General features: G+C 49.3%; 1 protein-coding gene across 1 annotated transcript in view; it reads left to right on the top strand.

Moving 5' to 3' along the window:
* Positions 1–17,783: 17,783 nt before the first annotated feature.
* The window catches only part of LOC119440794 (uncharacterized), a 76,383-nt gene continuing 74,187 nt past the window's right edge, over positions 17,784–19,979 (top strand). Inside the window, exon 1 of the mRNA XM_049662587.1 lies at positions 17,784–18,150. Within this exon, the coding sequence (XP_049518544.1) occupies positions 18,059–18,150 (92 nt within the window). The 5' untranslated portion in view covers positions 17,784–18,058. The remainder of the gene's footprint in view (positions 18,151–19,979) is intronic.

The following is a 19,979-nucleotide window of genomic DNA, read 5'->3' as shown; positions in this document are numbered from 1 at the left end:
GTCGGCGCAGCGTTCTTTACCCGCTGGCAACTTGCGAACGACACCCACCGAGCGAAGCGTTGGGCGAGAAAACGAACGTACTTGAAGTGCGGAAAGAGTCGGCGAAAGCACGGCTTGGCTGCTCATCGCCAGAGATTTCCCGTTTCCTCTGCAGCATATACGCCTATACGCGCCCACGCATGAAGTCGCTTGAAGAGCCTTATTCGCTTCACTCGGAGGCGGGCTGCGCGGAGTGCCTCTGTCGCGACCGTTACACTCTTTTGGAGCTTTTTCCTTATACTTTATGCACCTTCGTGTCGAATGCTCAGTGACTGGAGAAACCGTTAGAAGTTCCCATTATCGCGTGAGTGGGCGACGCAGTTATTCGCTCTTGCGTCACTTGAGTCATTTGCTGCGTCCCCTTTCGTGCGTCCTTACAGAACAAGAACCTAAACGAGCAGCTCGAACTGCTTTCACGCAGCAAACCGTGCAACGACACGAACGATGTTTCTCGGCGTGTATCGTACTTTTAATCGACGATTAGCGAGTAAGCTTAAGCGATGCTTGTGTTTTGGAAGTGACTGGCAGAGTGCACATCCTTCTTTTTGCGTACGCCCAAGAGAGGCTCGAGGTTTTCGGTATAGCAACAGGCTTCAGTCTTAATCGTGGTTCCGAGGCTTGGCATGCTTAGTGAGGAAACGCACCTGTGGGGCCTGTGGTCTCAAATGGTTGCGCGCCAGCTATTACGTAGAAGACACCTGCCGTGTGCGTCATCAACTTCTGTTTGGTAACGCACCATCACGCATGCGATGGAGGAAACGACCGCGTGAATCGTCGTGACGACATTGCGGATCACGTTCTTTTATTTTTATGACAGGTTCATGCAGTGGTAACTATATATACCGAGCTAAAATCGCTCAACCACAATGTGAATCCAAGGTAGCACATGGATTTTCTTTCGAGTTATATCTATACGGCGTCGTTGAGGACTCAGTTCGCCGTCTTACTATTCTCTGAGGTTAAGTTGTCTGACTCTCAACTACCTATAGCGCTGTTGGAACACAAGGTCGAAGGCGAATATCGTTTATTAGACAACGAAGAGAATTCGGGAGGCGCTGGTAGGCGAACTGTCCACTACAGCGCAATTGAACGTTTTACGCTCAGGAGTAATTAAATTTTTATGGATCTCTCACTGAAACTGTGCAGCTTGCAGACAGTTGAATCAAGGGGAATATTCCAATAGATAAGCGCTTCCCGAAATCCTCTTCCACAAAGTAATATAACATGAACGTGCGTCTGACTGACAAGCGATGCAATGAGAATTATATTTTTGATGGTAGTCGTAGCGGAGGCAAACTATGTTGTTTTTCGTATACGGAACCATACTTGCATCCAACTCGGTACGATACTTTCATGATGCAACGTAACACCTAAGCACCCAACTCAGTACGATGCCTTCATGATGCATCGCAACACCTAAGGAAACCATTCAATTCAGTTTAATTTGCATGGAAGATAGGCTTAAGGCAGATACATCACAAGTGGTACTTAACACCAGCCCTGCGCAAAATACGGCGACAAGGTGGAAAGACACACACGGCGCTTTATTACCAACACGCCCATCTACCCTCGTCATCAGAAGTGGCGCGTGTTCCTCCATGCACTTGTGGCTTGAACCAAGGCCGCGTCAAACAAATGAATTGCTTTATTACATATTACACGAATCCATTTCAACTGTGCGAATCAACTGTATGGCGCATTATCGTCGCGCTCCCAAAACGCGGTTGCGCCTCCTCCCATTCAACTGCACTGGCTATAATATTCCAGCCATTGCCAGTGGGATCGCACTTCCTGTCTCTGCCGGAAACAACATACCCGGCGCGCGATCCGCCCGAGCCGTTTTCCGGCCACGCGTTTGAATGCAAGCAAAACAAGAGTGGGAAAGGGCTATTAGTGGGGGGTGTGGAGGTCGGCGCGGGGGGTGAAAGCAGAACGAGCCGAAAAATTGGCTCGTGAGCTCGCTCAACGCGATCGCGTATACGCTCGGCTCACTCACTTTCACCGCCTCTATATTCCGATGCAGAGTGGAGGCAATGGCGCACGCAACAATGCACGATCGGGCGCTGCCGGCCGTTCGCCGGGGTGGAAGCCCCACGCATTACGGCCGAGGCGGATACGCAAATGTGTGTCGTGATGGATTTCTCCACGCGCCTTTCTTTCTCGGATGGAGCCGCACGCCGCGCCACGAAAGGTGTTCCCCCGTGGGCGTCGGAAGAAACAAGTAGCTCGTGAAACCGAATCTCCCATTTTCGTTTTCCTTCGTTATTATGCCCTGCTGGCCGCAGCTTAGCAACCAAGGTCTGCATTATTTCTCTAAATCCGTGCAGCGTTACGAAAACTGCGGGGGGTGAAGTGCTAAAGAGTACACGCTTCCATTATTTGGGCTTATCTGCGCGTCATACTCATTTTTCTTTTTCTGTGATTAAACTTGCGTTTGGCTGTCGTATCTCTCGGTACGTGCATTATATAGTCATACGTGCATCTTACTCATCTGTGCACTTGATCATCTCATACTGCATCGCGACCTTATGTATGTGTCGGGAACTCTGCATACGCGTATATATCTATGGATTTAGTGTGGTGCAACTCGTCCTAGCTCGCCTTTTATGTTCGTGCGTGTATAGGACTGTATGTATGCTCTAGATTGTTCGACCTTATGACGTCGCTTCTTATCTTATAATATATTAAAATATTAATGTTACTATTATGCGAAGAAGAGTAGCCGTCATCATAATAGGATGACTATATCTGTTGGCGCATTGCTGAAACGCGAAGTAACGCTGTCAAACAGTGTCAAACACTGAAGGTCTTCTCGACCTTCAGTGGGGATGCTTTCACTTGTGCGTCTGGCGTATATGGCGCGACGCATCACTGGAGCGTCGGGGTTTCTGCCTGCTGGCTGAGCCAATCAGCAACCGCTGAAAGTGACTACCATCTGTGAATATATCACCCGCACCGTAGATTCCTGTTGGTCTTCATCGGACACAATAAATTACACATGTACATATGACATGCATGTTTCACACGTTTTACTTTCGGGCATACTTTAGAATTAAAGAAACATTTTGCGTGACTCTGCTATCGCAAACACCAGAGACCAGCGGAGCAGGGGAAAGCCTAGTAAAGTAGTGGCAAACCACACACTTAGTCTAACTTATGCTGGGCTTCCCCCATCTCCGCTGGTCTCTGGTGTTTGCGATAGCAGAGCCACGCATGATTTTTTAGGGGCGAAGCTCCTTAGGGTGTGGGTCTGTCCCTCCTCTGTAGTAGTGGTAGTAGTCGTCGTAGTAGGTAGCCATGTCTACTTTTATGAGAAAAAAATTCCGAAAGTTAGTGCGGAATCGAACCAGGGACCCCTCGCTTCCGAACGCGCGGCGCTAACCACTACGCCACGAAAGGCACATGGACACACGCACCACGATGACAATAAATACCCAACATTAACGAAAGACTGCGCGTTTCTAACGCGTTTGTGCTAGCGTGTTACGGCCAGTGTAAGCAGCTGGTGTAAGACGCTGTGGCCTCTCCGCCTTACCCCCGTATTCATAAACGCTCCTCGACTTGAACTTGACTTGCCACCGCCTTGGGCAGCGCGTTCGAAACGCGTTGAAGGCGGTGGCAAGTCAAGTTCAAGTCGAGGAGCGTTTATGAATACGGGGGTTATACTCTCTCAGCAGTCATGTGATGGGGTCGGTAAACGCAGTGTCGTTCCGGCATGTGTAAACGGCTGCGTAAGACGCTGTGGCCTCTCCCCCTTATTAGAGAGTACTGCACGTTTCTAACGCGTTTGTGCTAGCGTCCCCTTAAGCGGGAGATGGTGTAATTATAATGAAGGGCGCTGTTATAAAATAGGAATGACGTCACATATGGCGCGTGTCATTGGTGGAAGTCAATCGTTCGATTAAGTGCGGCGAGACTGGGCGAATTACACGGAAGATTCACGGTTTACCGATGATTCCCTCCGGAGCTTCACCCACTCATCATCATTCACCCCGTGAATATGCGGTGTTTTTTTTTTTTTTTTTTTTTTCAGACGCCAGTGCAGATTGACAATGCTAAGATTAGGAATCTCTCGCATTAAGTTTTTCGGAAGTGACGAGTGTCGAGTTCTCTGGTCGAAACCTGCCGAGCCGCCGCCAAAGGCATCGGCTGCAGTCACGGACACCGCGCGCGGTCGGCGCGAACGCGGGGAAACGCGGTCGGCGTCGGCAGCAATTCTACGCATCCCACTACCACCTGCCTCACTCCTCCTCTCCATCTCGCATCCGCTATGCTGCGCGATGCTATTTTTATGCTCTGCTCTCACTCTCTCTCAGATCTCCCCCCCCCCCCCCCCCCCCCCCAGCTCGGCGAAGCTAGCTGCGGACGACGGAATGATAATTATAGCGAGGTTCTAACACCTCCGCTGTAAAAGAAGAGAGAAAGTGATACACCCGAAAAAGTCCCAGCGTACGACTCCAAAAAGCACAATATACGACGCCTTATCCAGTGCGTCGTGGAGCGCGCTTGAAATATCACTGCTCCGACTGTTGGAGCCTGGTGAAAACTTGCGGCAGGTGACACCATCATAGTCACCATCACTATGCTTATCACTGCCATATTCCCATCGGGCCAGAAGCAGCTAGAAAACTTTATTTGCCCCGCTCTAAGTTTGATCCCCGGACTGCAACGTGCGAGTTATCGAGTCGCCTTTGTAGCCGTCTTCGAATCGTCGTCGTTCGACGTGCCGCCGTGGTTTTTGTCATCGTTATTTTCGTCGCCTTCCTCATCGTCGTTGCGTCCTCATCGTATTTGGCGCAGTTACCTTCGTCATCGCTTTCAGTGGGTTCCTACATTTTATTCTCTATCTCTTTATTTCTTCTTCTTTCTGTCTCTTGTAAGGTGTGTGATATGTACATACCGGCTTTCGGATGGGAATCTATCATAATCAGGTGATGATAAGGTTTTCATTTTCGTCTTTGCAACTACTTCGTTACCTGCATCAGTTAAGATCAGTTACGCAATACTTAATTATGCATCCAGTGATACAACGTTTACTTGGAAAGTTGCAGGCCGCGTCCGAAAGTACTCTATATACTTGTTTCCATGGCGTTCCTCTTGCGCACTTTTTACTGGCTGCTAATAAAACTCACAAAATGTGAAGCAACTGCGCAGAAACCATTGCCGATAAACACAGCTAGTTGGAGGAGTTGGTTCAGCATTGCAGGCGTGTAAATGCGCTTAAGAGACAAGCATGAAAGACACACGCAGCGCATGCGTGTCTTGTCCTTCCCTTTTGTCCTCCTCTCTTAGGCGCATTTACACGTCTGCATTGACGAAAATTGTCAGTGCGAGCGAATAGTCGAACGCTTCCAGTAAGCCATTTGCTTGATTATTAGAATGACGGTCTTGAAGGCTTATATTTGTGACAGTGAGGGTATTTATAGGTAGTGTTTGTTGTTTCATTGCGTAATTCCGTAGATAACAGAGGCGTTAATCAGCACATCCGTTGCGGTAGTCTATAGGTGGTTATACATATAAACCGATTCGTCTCATGAGCGGCGCGAGCGCCGGCGTCGAGTGCGACTCCCAATTTAATCTAGCTTTTCTACCGCCAGTTTCTGTTTTGTGTCTACTTAGCCGTGACGTATGTGGTCACGTGAGAGCAGGATATTGCGACGATTTGACACTTGCTCCGGCTCACGCGGTCGTCCGCTATGCTGCTACATCGGCCCTCACAACGAGTAGCAGCATACCAGGCGAACCCAGCGAGGCGTAGCGTGTGTCAAAACATCGCAATGACCTTAAAGGGAAAATGAGACATCCACCCAAATGTATATCAATTGCTACAAAGGGAACACATACGAGTTCCTCGAAAGAAAAGCCTTGCAGCTGAAGAAAAATTCGTCCTGGTCCGGGACCACCGCCTTTCCGGGGCGGTGGTCCCGTCTGAGTCTACCATCTGAGCCATGCAGGTGACTAACCAGCAGCACGTGATCACACTCGTCACGATACAGAAACTGGCGGAAGAAAAGCTGTTATAAAAAGATTATTTGCGGCACTTTGAGGTTTGCCACTATTTTTTTTTCTGGTGTTTAGAGGTTTATAAACTTCATTTAACGCAATAAAAGAAAAAAAGAAAGAAAGAAAAACAACAATGAAGACCTGAATAGTCAAAAATATCATGTCAGTAGGCCTTTAAAAGAGGTCCGGCGCTCTCGGGGCATCTCAAACGAGGCTGCTTTTTCAAAGAACGAAGCCTGCCAGCTCGCCGCGAAGATACGACCGGTCCGAACAGCGAGCATAGGTCGGCCTGCCGCGTCAGGAATTTCGTTGGAAAGATTCGAAGCTGATAAGGGATAGAGCTGGCCGACCGAGGTCCTACTGAAGCGCCCTCCGAAACCGCCGACTCCAGCGTGTACAGCTCCGCTTCCGCCACCGCTGCACCGTACTATCGAGACGACTCGATCGTTATAGCCGTCGTGACCACGACAGCGGGAGCAAAATACGAAGAGAGTCCGGTCCGAACAATGCGTCGATTAGAGCAGCGGAGGAGGGCCAGACGTGAACGGTACGCCCGCAGCTCACGCCGCTCAGCTGCTCTCCTTTCTCCGAGGAGCTGCTGCGGCGCTCACGAGGGTGCAGTCTCCGAGCGGGGCATCGAAGGTGCCGCCGGGCAGCGACAGATTTGGTGCGCACCGATTCGACGCCTGCGTAGCGACCACGCCACCAAGACCAGAAGCCATGCGTGCATGCGCGTCGGCTGGAGCGGGCGAGTGAATGTTTGCCGCTGGTTCGACGAGGGAAGCGAGTCGCGGCCGTTCCGATGCCTGCTGCTGCAGTGTGCTCTCGCGCGGAGTTCGCGCTCGACCGCGTTTCGAAAACGCGTGCGTCCACTCAAGTGTAGAATGATCGGGTGCGTACGGCCGGCGACGTGTGTGCACGTGCGCACACCGACAGCGCTTCCTTTTCTCCTGTGCCCTCGAACCACTTCATTGCACTTCGCCGGATAACGTCGGGAAAACGTACAACGTCCGCGGATACCGAAGGAAGACGTAACGAAGAGAGAACACGATGAACAACTCGTAACAGTTCTGCTTATTACACGTTATACGTTTATGGAAGAGGCCAAGCTTCTTTCTTTCCTTCTTTTTTTCTCTCTTTCTTTCTTTCGTCTTAAAGCGAAGCTTTCATTGCCTCTTGGCCCCGGGGTTTGGGGTATCGTCGACATTTCCTCGCCGCATTTATTTGTGGATATGCATACATATAGACAACTTGGCTCACTGGGTATGTGTTCGATGCTGTCTTGCCGAGTAGACAAGTTGAGCCACTGGATGCGTGCCTGAATAGCCTACTTCGGCACGGGGTATGGGCCCATTCTTGGCCAATAATGCATGAACCGCTTTGACACTGCGGCTTGAGGTATGAAGCCTTAAAAGTATTAGATATGTTTCGTTCTTCTGTGTGTACATATCTCATCTCTCATCAACGTTCTTCCATAGACAAGCATCACACATCGCTTTCGTCCACGCGCCATGTGGACGAAGACACATGGACGGACACGTGGGTGGCATGGGTCTACGCGTAGACAGCTAACTACTGCAGGCGATAAGGCAGGGCTCGTGTCGTTCGCTAGCGCTGCTACCTCCCTAGCTCAAACAAGCATCGCGTCATACACATTTCGACGCTGCGTTATACCTGTGTGTATTTTTACAGCAAAGCTGTCTGTGGCTATGATCCGGGATTTTATGGCGTCCGTGCCGAAAAGCTCTACCATAAAAAGTGAGTTTTAGCGCAAGACAGGGGTAATTGGAGGTCGCAGGGAGTGGCCTTCGTCCAGCAGTGGACATAAAAATAGGCTGATGATGATGATGAAAAAGTGAGAGTGAAAGAGCCAACAACACCCGCGCGGTTTAACGGCCACCTGGGTCTAAAACGATGCGTCTAACCGATGTGTCTAACCGATGGACAGTCGCCACAAATCTTCATAAACGCATCTTAATCGTGACAAAAACTGGGCCAAGTGTGCAATCGGGCTTTCGCCTTAAAGTTTTACAAACGTGTAACAGTTGCTTAATTTTTTTGTCTCTTTTTGTCTGAAATAAGCAATGCGTGCAACCAATTGTCCGAAGATGAGCTCACCATTCCTTGAGCTGCAACACTTGCCCGTGGAGTGCGCGTGATTCTGGCGCAGCGAAGGCACCTTAGAGGCACTGCTTTCAATGAGATCGTAGGTTGTGGTGCGTTTTATTTGTATGTTGTGTATCTGCAACATGTCACTGTGTAGATCACTTCATTGTTCATGTGTGTAGTCGTAGTAAATGTCGCCAAGTAAAGAATGCCCATGCTCCGCTCCGGATATTTATTTTACTTGACAATGCACACGAGCAAGTCCTTGGATCATATTTCAGCACGCCATTTGTGATAACATCGTACCTGGCCTTGCACAGACCGCCCCGCCTCTAATAATTGAGTGCTTTACGATTCTCTTTCTTTCTCATATATACCGTTTCACCAAGCCTGCAATTATTTCTCTCTGTTACGGTTTGCGTTCCCGTGGCTTCCCCTCTGCCTACGCGAGTTGCGGCTTAAATAACTAAAACTCACGAATAACAATTGACGACGTACCGTGGGACAATCAAGGCTGTCCTGCCGCGCTGTATTAATCGTGCGTGATCGCTTAAGAAATGACATTGACTGACGGCAATGATTTCGATGAAGTTATTGATAACCTTGCATCGCTGATGCGATTTTTGTCTTAAGGCCAACCTCCATGCAGCGAACTTTCGCGACGAATTTCACGTGACGAAAAATCCAGCGCGAAGCGCCGTCGCGAATTCGTCACACCACACTCCATGCAACCAAGAACCGGCGAACGCCGCCAACCATGCGGTCGACGCAGCCCGCGAGGAATCATTGCGGCCAGACGAGATAGGCTACGAAAGCGACGTTGGCGAATGAAAGCAGAAGGCAAAACAGCGCCTAAATCAATGTTTTTACACGTAAAGTAAGGCACCTGACCTGAAAAAGTGCGTACAGTAAGTGTTCGCTGTTAGCTGGAATCTATTTAGACTATTTTTTTTTTTTTGTGTGTGTGTGTGTGTGAATACGTGGCACGTCGGTATTTCGACAATACTTATCCCTCGTCTGTCACCCTGCGTTTGTTTACAGCTCTCTCCGCTCGCGCGCAGCTGAGTTTTTCTCCCGTCAGCTTCCGCCTTCGAGCCTGCCCTGCTGTCGAGGAAACACGGAAAGTTATTAGACAGTTTTAGTATAGCGTACGCAACTAATAGCGTACGCTATACGCTATAGTACAGCGTACGCTAAGCAGCGCATGTTTATTACAGTTTTAGTTGACCTTTCATACTCGGCAGCCATGCATAATTGGCATGTTGCAGAGAGGAACAAGTTAAATTCCCTCATCAGAAAGGTCTTCAAGCTCGCCCACGGCTTACCTGTCAGCACTCACACCGAAAACCTGTTAAAGCTCGGAGTGCACAACACGATCGAAGAAATAATAGAGGCGCAAGAGCGTTCACAGCTGCTCAGGCTGTCCGGTACCCCGGCGGGCCGCAAGATACTCGAAGAGATGGGCCTCTACTCTGTCGACCAGTGCCCCGACGCCGTGCGGATTCCCAGCGACATCAGATCTCAACTGCACATCGCGCCCATTTCCCGCAATATGCATCCCGCACACAACGTCGGCAGACGTCGGGCCAGGGGTATATATAGTTCGATCTACTCGAACATGTCCGTAACAACCACATTGAGGCAAGCTACGTGGATGCCGCGGCATATGTCCAACAACGAGGCATTCGCTGTCTCTATCGTCGACTCTAATTCCAGGATCACTTGCTGCGCTACAGTACGCACTTCGAAGCCCTTGGTAGCCGAATAGGTTGCAATCGCGCTGGCTGTGCTTGATGGTCGCAGAGAGGCAATATATAGCGATTCCAAGGCGGCCATTAAGGCCTACTAAATCGGGATGGTCTCCCCTCAGGCCCTTCGCATTCTCCAAAGCTTGAAAAGTATCTCTCCGCATTCTCTCATTTGGTTTCCCGCTCACTTAGGGTCGACTGAGGGTTCTCCCTCTAACCCTAACGAGAGCGCGCACGAGGCCGCGCGAGGACTCCCTGACCGCGCCGCCTCCGCAGTCCCCCTACCCCGCGGGGAACCATTGATGACGTATAATGAGATCACCAAGCATTACTATCTGTCAAGACGGGTATTCCCCCTCCCGCACCCTGCCTTATGCAGGGCGCAGGCGATGACCCTTCGACTTTTACAAGCTCGTGCGTATCCTAACCTTGCGGTTCTTCACGCTATATACAGTGAAAGGTATCCCAGTGCGGACTGCCCTGCCTGTGGACTAACGGCAACATTTAACCATGTGTTGTGGGAGTGTGAAGCCATCGGCTCCGCCTTCAGCGAGGATAGGTGGGCTGCGCTTTTGGGCAGCCCCGAACTCAATGACCAAACCCTGGCCGTCCAGAGTGCCCGCGATCGGGCCGTCAAGCTCGGCTTGGCGGTCCCTACGTGGGACTAGCCGGGTGGTGCAGGGTCTCCCCTGCGTCTTCTCTGGACCGAAATAAAGTTATTTCACTCACTTACCTGCGACATCTTTCGATCTCAAAGGCCATATGCCATCGTCACGCGTATCTCTCGATTTCACCGATGTGACGCTGACATATCGAAGGTTTCCCTCGTTAGGCTTCGTTTCGTTGGAAACGAGAAACGACCTCGAAAACTCCGCAAGGTTATCCGTAATGTACTGTCGTCGAAGCGGCCTGAGACTAAGCGAAAGCCGTTTACGCAGTCATTTGCTACGAACGAAGCGAATTCTACAAAAGCGACGCCAAATTCAATTCGAAGCGGGCAGTGGGGCCCGCCGCCATGTTACAGTATAGCCATGTTTTACGTACGTGACTTGCGAGAAGGCTCTTTTGTCGCTTAAAGTAGCGAGCCGCCCACATGCCGCACCTACACGATGCTTCAGCTCGCGTCTTTCTCAGATGTGCCAGTGAACTATACGCCCTGCAAACTTCAATCAAACGTCTTTCCAAAACACGGCGGTACGCAAGGCATCATGTTGCGGGTATGCATGGGCAGAGCATCATCGGGAAGCGAAGCCTCTAACTACATAGACTACACAAAATAAGCAGTGACCGCATATTATTAACTAGAACATTGAGGCAGAACAACCAGCAAGGAGGTGAAACAGCGCTGGAAAACAAGCGTTTGAAACGAAGGTAGGAAATAGGCGAGCAGTAGCCAAGCGTCAACAACCGAAACTCCCGTCGACGGGCGACCGACGGAAGTCAACCTCTGCGCTGCGGTCCGATTGGTTCACGCTATCCGCCGCGCGCGACGACTTCCGGTGACGGCGGTTCGCTGGGCGGCGAATATCTGGAGAGAGTGGATCGGCGGCGAACAGTCATTTTTCTGACGTCGGGCGGCGGGCGGCCGTCGCCGAGCGGCCGCCGCCGAAAGTTCGCCGCATTTTCGCTCCATGGAGGTTGGGCTTTAAGCACAAGTTTGAGCGAGCGTGCGCACTGATATTTTGACGACATAGTTAAGGTCACGCGAATTTCTTAAGATGGCGGTCCCACTCCGGCGGCACGAGCCCCCCGTTTTCAGTACTTTTGGAGCAACCGTGGCGGCTCTTCTACTTATGATATAAAGTTGTCGTATGTACCATAAAAAAGCTTAATTCTTGTAAATTCCAACTATATATAATATAAAGAAATTGTTTGATGTGATTTAGAAATAAATGCTCAAGAACAAGCATGAGATACATGGTTTTGCGAACTGTGTCTCAGTTGTGACCATATTTAGAAGAAACTACCGCATTCACTGCATTGCGGCTTGCTCTGTAGCTTCAGGATATATTTATCTATTTCCTAGACGCAGCAAAATAATGTTGAAATTTACTTTTTGGATAATTTGCTTTTGAACATTTGCCAAATATCCCAACTTCTGTTGTAAACAGCCGGGCAACTACACACTCAAGGAAGCTAAATTTTGCATAAATTAGAGCTCAAGTAATTTCCATTTGGGACGCAAAATTTCATTCATGTACCTTTATTAGTTTTAAACCGCAGCTTCGTAGCTTTATTACCTTCCCGCAAGAATGGGCAAATGTAGGACCAGAATTCTAAATAGTGGTTAATTTCGGTCGCATTATTAGGAACACTAATACAGGTTCATGAATGATATTTTACGTCCTAAATGGAAATTCCTCATGAACTCTAATTTATCCGAAATTTAGCTTCGTTGAGCGTGTAGTTGCCCGGATGTTTACAACATAAGTTGCGGTATTTGGCAATCTTCAAAAGCAAGTTATCCAAAAAGTAAAAATTAAACATTAGTTTGCTGCGTTTAGGAAATAGATAAATATGTCCTAAAGCTACAGAGCAAGCCGCAATGCAGTAAATGCGGTAGTTTCTTCTAAATATGGTCACAACTGAGACACAGTTCACCCAACCATTTATCTCATGCTTGTTCTTGAACATATATTTCTAACTCACATTAATCAATTTCTTTATATTATACATAGTTGGAATCTACAAGAATTAAGCTTTTTTATGGTATATACGACAACTTTATATCCTAAGTAGAAGAGCCGCCACGGTTGCTCCAAAAGTACTGAAAACGGGGGGCTCGTACCGCCGGAGTGGGACGACCATCTTAATGTAGTTTCTTCTAGAGCGGAGGTTCGGGCTCGGTCCCGGACAGACGCGGAGGAATAAAGCGTCTCTTGATCGGAAAACGACTCTTCACTCGCGCTGCCACCTTGCACTGGTGCCATCGAGGGGCGCTGATTTGGATCTTGAACACTTGCCTCCCTCGGCTACTTTTAAGGAGGAGACGGAAAGAAAGGGAGAAGGCAAGGATACCATAAAAGTGTCTGGTTGCCCTGCGCGGGGGGGGGGGGGGGGGGATTGAAATATGAGAGAGAGAAAGAGAGAGAAGAAACACGCGGTGAATTCGCGCACGCGCGCGGAGGGTACCGCTGAGTCAAAGACGTTCACACATGGCCAGTCGCCCTCAGGGAGGGCGACTCGCCATGTGTGACTTGTGGGCCGACGAGCGATGAGGACGGTATTCGAGTAGCGCCTGCACGCACTGCGGCCGATTGTCCAGTCGTCTCAATGTGATTGAGGGTGTTTGTCTGGATCGACGACAGTGGCACAATGAATGCTCGATGTTCTCTTCGCTGCAGCAGACGCCGCGCGCAACACTGTCGGTCATGCCAATCAGTGTAGTGTAAGCCTTCGTGAGCGCCACCCCCACCATCGCTGGCACCGAAGCGATGCCTCACATCGATGAAACCCGGGTGGAGGTCGGAGCTGCAGCGAAGGGTTTAGTTCGTGTGACCTGGTGCGCCTTACATTTATGGTGTTCCACTCTGCTAAAGGGAGCTTGCGCGTGCCAGGTGACCAAGCTACCTGGCAGCGTCTGTCCTGGAAAAAGGAATGGGAAGGCTTGATGGCGTCGAGCAGCTTTGTCTACGTGATTATTTCCACTGTTGCCGCAATCGCCAGGCAACCAGTGGAAAATAATTACGTGGCCTTTTTGTTTGACATCGTGGTGAAGTTTGCCAATTTCTTACGTCATCTGTTCGTCTCATTCACGTCGGAGAACTGAAAGCGTACAGTGTAAAACCGGGTTGGAGTTAAAAAACAGCATTGCTTATTTACCAGGACTCTCCGTGTCAATAAATCGAAGTGCACTGGACTAGTGTTAGAGCTAGCGGAGGACCAGATGCTCTCGCCCGTTGGTACGGAAATAAGCTGTAATGTTTATTTTATAGGTTTTTTGACAGACGTTTCTCAACTTGCTACGAGTGAAAAAAATTGCACATAAATGGACATTTATATTCAGCTTAAGCAAACTTAGGTTATTCTCACTACAGCTGTGTGCACTTCAAGCCTTACTAGAGTGATTGTTTTAGCACTGTTTAGGCAAATGCTCTTTCCGGACGAAATGAACGCAGAATTTCTTGGTCAGTTGTTTGACTGATTTATACTAATTTGGGAGTGGCAACCTGTGGCAAGCTGGCAACGTGTAGGTCTGCGAGTATACTGTCGAAATATGACATACGTAAATGCAGTGTATGGAATTCTTCAAAAGCTGGCGTAAACGTTAGCGTGTGCGCAACACTTCGTGATATTAAACATATCCACATGAATTATACGACGGCGCCTGTGATGCACACAGCTCGTTTATACCGAAGCGATGTGTCAGCCATGCTCTGCTTGCACGCCTTGAGTGTGAGACTGGATTGCTCCCGCCGCGTACGCACGCACTTCTCATGCGTCAATCCTTTTCCTTGCAGTCAGCGGATTATCTCCATGTATACATACAACAGAGCGAAGGAGACAGAGTGCATTTCACGTCTGCAGCGCTACATATCAGAGCGTATTGGTTGTTTGCCTTATATTGTGGTGTTCCGTGTTAATCAAGCTATGATCTCTCTTTGTGCTTGAAAGGAGGGTTAATGAATGGAAAGGAGAAGAGGTAGGCCGAAAGATCGTGTTGTGGATCTGGTGCACTTCGCCGGGGAAACAAAAAAGGGAAACGACAGTGAAATCCAGAGGAAGATGACCAGGTAACGATATGCAGCAATACTATCAACTATATGCACACAGAATGTCCGATGCGCAGTATCTGTACTGTACACGTGCTATGCGCATGTAAGTATATGTACGTCCACGCAAAACGCGCTCGCCTTTGGCAACGTTGAAGCGACTGCAATGAAAAACATAGGCATTGCTTGTGCTTCAAGCAGAAATTTTATCCGAAGCTATATATACTCTGATGGGCATGGTCAGAAGACTATGGTCATCAACGCTCTTCGAGATTTTATCCCGTGCTGTGAATTCCATTCGGACGCTGTATGTCGTAGTTGCAACCTTTGTCGTCTATGATGACTTCGTAAATACCTTGATTGAATTAGAAACAGACATTCATACTTTTTTTGCAGAGGACAACTTTATTTGTCTCCTTGGGCACGTGAGTTTCCATCTCAAAGCTCGCCTAACTACACGAGTTTTACAGAGGCATATGGGATCGCAAGTGTGATTCTATTGCGTGTTCCCCTATTAATAAAAAGTACGTGATAGTTTTTGTTTTTCTCTTCATTAAAGTTTAGCCACAGTCAGAGCACACGTGTCATTAATTTCAGCAGTCAATCGTCTCACTCGTCGGATACAATCAAGGTCGATAAGGTTCCCATCAAAAATAATCATCGCCACATACAACTAAATTTAGCGCGTCGTCATATGAAAACTCACACTGAACGGCAATTTGTTTTCCCTATCTAAAACAACAACAAAAACAAAAAAAACTCACATTGCTTTGCATTAACAATGTAGGAAAAGTGAATCGTTTGCAGCATCAGATGCCAACCGAGCTTCTTAGTTTTAAAGCTTTACCACATTACCACGCTCGTTTTGCGAACGTTACCTGCATCATGTTATCCAAACTTTTCCATTTATCACCGAGACTGAGCCGTTATAAGCTTCTTTTATGGTTTTGTATGACAAAGCATGTGCAATGACCGCTGTAGTCAGTGCTGTGGTAGTGTACTGACGCTATCGGAGTACTACAGTATACATAATCTCCACTTCGGGCGTTGATCGAATACGCACCAATAACCTATTTGCTGGTTTTATCTGCGTACCTTTTGAGCACATTGAACACTTTCTCGGCGACCAAATATTTTTGAGATTAGAATTCTTTCTGTATTATTTAGCCACGTCCATGATCTCGTCTATTTAGTTTTGTAATATCTAGCTGGCATTGCGTTAACCGTAAGTGTCAGGCTTTTAGAGCAGTGTTGTACACGTTCCTCGAAGACAGGAACGAAAGCTCGTTCCTCGTTCCTTCCCAGTCTTGAAACGAGTTCCCGTTACAAGTTCATTTAATGCGAAGGGAACGCGTTCCAGTTACACTTCGAACATTGGAACGTATCGTTACATTAACGTTACATTTTATTTTTAAAAATTAAAATGTAGTGTCAGATAATCCTGAGGCGAAATTAAGTAAGCAATCTAAAACTCACATCGAACTACGTATATTATACGAAGTTGAACATCGCGGGCAGCCGATTATCTGGAGATAAAAAGAATCTAAACAAACGCTCTTAGACGATTTGTTCAGAGAGCACTGGACATACTCCAGGCATGTCTAACTGCAACTTTGGTGCTCGTCTATTAAAAGTGCAACACATATGGCACTTCCCACATTGGTCTTCAAATGCGCAGTCAGGATACTGCGCTTCAGATGTGCAAATAGAAAGTTACTCACATGCACCAATATAATTAAATTTCTTGCACAAGATACCGCATCGAAAGGAACAATACATAGGCTTTTAATAAATGCTGGTTCAATGTTGCAGTATGAGTGGGGAAAGAAATGTCCAGAATACATATTCGCTTGTTTTGAGCTCAGCAAGAGTTGCATCTCAATGTTGGTGTCCGACAGAGGAACCCGTTTTTTCGTCGGCACTTCGTTGGCAATGTTGAAGAGCAGTTCCACCGAAGCGCTTAAGGGTACTGCCGTGTTGTACTTGAGGAAAAGTTGGTTCAGTCCCTCGAAGTTCTTCATCTGCGACAGCGGGTAGTCAACTGATAGCAGCAGGTACCGCGACAGCTCATCCTGTGCCTTGGCTGGAAGGGTTTGTTGCCTGAACCAGAAGAAATCTTCGGGCGCGGACGAGGTGGCAACATCTGCGCTGGCTGGTTTGGTCACCGCAGCCAGCTCTATCTTTATATTGATGGTCGCCTGGTCTCGCATAGAACTGTCTGGGATCCATGATTGCTTAAACCTTAGGATTAAGCAACCGGCGACAACCAGCTCGCGCTTTCCTTTGAGATGTCCAAACCTGCAATCCCGAAGAATTCATTATAAAAGCAACATATTCAAACTCAGATGCTGACATCCCTTACCTCTTTTCGATCCCGGCGAAAACCCTGTTCAATGCTTGGAACGTTTACAGAAGGAACGCCGTTCCCTCTGCCGTTCCTTCGTAAACCTAATATTTACAGTTACAGTTCCACCGACCCTTAACGGAACGGTGGCGGACCTCCGTTCCTCCCAAAAGGAGCTAGTTCTAGGAACGCCGTTCCGTACAACACTGCTTTAGAGCAATCAGCCTTGTGCTTTCTCCAGGAGAAATGGGATACATGTCCACGTAGACACGTCTTTGGAGGCAGCAAACTGGTTTCAAGTTCAATAACGAGGTGGAGGGGGAGAAAATGAAATCTTGGAGGAAGGCTCGATGCAGGCCGTATATATTCGAAAGACGTAATCATAAACCGACAAGGAGATTCAAACGGGGAGAACGAAATGGCATGAAAGGACGGGGAAGTTGCGACGGAGTGGAGGGGGATGAGACGGGCTGCCTCAAGCCCAGTGATCAAACAAGTCGTGAACGAGAGAGGGTAGGAGGGACGGACCCGCACAAAGAACCGCTCACAGTGTTCCGTCAAAAGGCAGGCACTTCACTCGGCAACCGGCACGCACGCTGCTCTCTAACCACCCGCCACAACTGCGCCGCTGCCGTACCACTGTGAGTGTGAAGCGCGTGTGTGTTTATTTTCATTCTAGCGAGAGAGCGGGCCCGCACCTTCTGCAACCAGTTCTCTCACCGCCCAATGAAGGCGCGGTGAGAGGGGTCACGTGACGATCCGCTCTCCCTGTTTTGGCGAAAAGGTGAGAGGAAGCGCTTCTCAACAGCGCGCGGAGGAGGAACGCCGGAATCCCGCGTGCGTTTTTTTGGCGCCCGCCGGCCGCTCGGCATTCTTGTGCGGCAGTGGCCGCCGGTGGATGCGTCGTTGCGGTAGGTTGCCGGAGAAAGCGGTCTGTGTGTGCTGCACGCTCTCTGGATGCCCTGCGGTGCGTGCGACCTGGCTTTCGTTGGTGCAGCTGCACGGGAGAGGCAGTGCTGCCGGATAGGTTCCGTCCTGCCGTGGTTCTCATCGACAGTGTTGTCGTCTGCTTCTGTCGCGAGCATGGTTGTGCGTCGACCGCCAAGATGATGAAGTGGAGAGTGCAGGGCAAGCCAGGGGGCTGCTCCACGAGGAAGAGCATCGGAATCCGATCAGCCAAGCGCGCCAACGCTGAAGAGTGAGTGGCGTATGATGGCGATCCTCGGAAAGCATTCCCTTCTAACTTTCGTCTGCTCGTTTCTTCACGTGCGTCGAGGTTGCGGACGGTCACTTGCCGTACTTTAGCTACGTTCGCAATTTTGTCGAAGCGTACTTTAACTTTGCGAGCTCGGCCCGCATGCTCTTGTTTAGGTCGCTGCGCGAACTCCCACTTTCCTTCGTGAGCTGACACTTCAGGTTCGTGCAGTGTTCTGTGTGCACATCGCGTCAGAAAGCTTACGCTGTCTACATTGGTTGGCAATGAAGAGTATGGCGATTAGGAAAGTTATGAAAGCAAGAAGGAGTTGAAAACTCTTTAGCTTTCTCTCTGCAAAAGATGTCTCAGTGCAGGCCACTTCGCCTATCTTGTTTTCGTTTCTTTTTATTGCGTACCGGATCTTTTTATTTCTCTCGCCTAATGCGATGATTCACTCCGCTTACCACTAAATAAAATTCCAAGAAGATAGCTGGGCAACTGTCGGGGCTCTCAAAAAAGAGAGAACAGCTCTAGCATTTTGAAACTATCTGCCAATAAAGCCTTCATTACGGTAAGCGCGGACGTACGCGTCTTGACCACATTGTGGGCAATAAACAGAACCTTATCTGGCGTACTTCAAAACATAATTTTTCGCACACGGTCCGTATTGCGTTCTTTCCTTCTATGGCACCTACAAACAAAGCCAGCAGTATCCGCGCCTCTCTCCGTTCTCAAGAACAAATTATAATGGTGTAGCTACGGTGAAGAGCGAGCCACCACCACCGCCGCCGTTTGGCATACCGCATGAAAGTTGCTCGCGTCCCTTGAATGAGGAAGGCAATCACCCGCCGAAATTAAGCGCATTCAGGCAGCGTACGTCAGCTTGGCTCCCCACGCTCCCTTCACTGCGCGCGCGTCCCAGTCCTGTCAGAAGAACGCGGTGGGCGTTGTTGTACGCCCGCGTGTACGCGACGTGCTGAGGGCGCGCGGAGGGAGGCGTGTACTCAGCGGCGCTCTGCTTTCGCATGTGAAATAACGCTCGCTCGCACGCTTTATTAACCTTCGCTGCATTCGCGCGTAGGAGACGATTCGCCGAGGAGTCGGCGCGGCTTTATAGCGAGAGCGCGGGCTTGCCCCGAATGCAAATCTGGGGGAGCCGCTCTTCTGCGCTGGAAATAATTGATGTCGCCCGTCCGGAGGCGGCACGGGCTCGTTTCCTCTGGCTTGCCCTTGGAAGCTCGGCGGGACGACGATGCTCCAGATGCGAGTCTATATGCGAAGGAGGCCGCGCTGTCGTCTCGCGCATCCGGATGGTGGCCGTCTTCACATTACCGCGCGACACCAGGGTCGAGGTCGTGGCTCTCCGTCGATTCTTTTAGCCCGTCGGCGATCGTTGCGCATTGTTGGGCTCCTTATTTAACTGGCAGACAGGCATCCCAATCACGGCGGGCGTTAATCGATCGGGAAACCGTAATTGATCATTAGGTCCAATAGCTTAGAGAGTCAGGGTGGCTGCATTAGCCACTGTAAAATCTTACGTCGCTGTATAGGTCCTCCCGTTTGCAGACGCCGCGTTCCGACGGGCGTCAATACAAGAGTGATTGTGCGCCGAATAAATTTCGGTGCGTGTTAAAAAACCGCAGTGGACCAAAATTAAACTGGAACCCTCCACTGTCGTGTATTGCCCCACTAAAGCGATTATCCGTTAGCTGCTTGTCTACCACATCCTACTTGAGGTCCACAATACCTCGGAAGCTAATACACGTGCGCGGCATTAATGATTGGTCCGTGTTACTTGGGCGTTGTCTGTGACGAATACAGAGCCGCTTGCG

This window comes from Dermacentor silvarum, chromosome 2 (assembly GCF_013339745.2).
Source record: "Dermacentor silvarum isolate Dsil-2018 chromosome 2, BIME_Dsil_1.4, whole genome shotgun sequence".
Classification (NCBI taxonomy): Eukaryota; Metazoa; Arthropoda; class Arachnida; order Ixodida; family Ixodidae; genus Dermacentor; species Dermacentor silvarum.
Note: the sequence above shows the minus strand (reverse complement) of the source record. Positions and strands in the feature narration are given on the sequence as shown.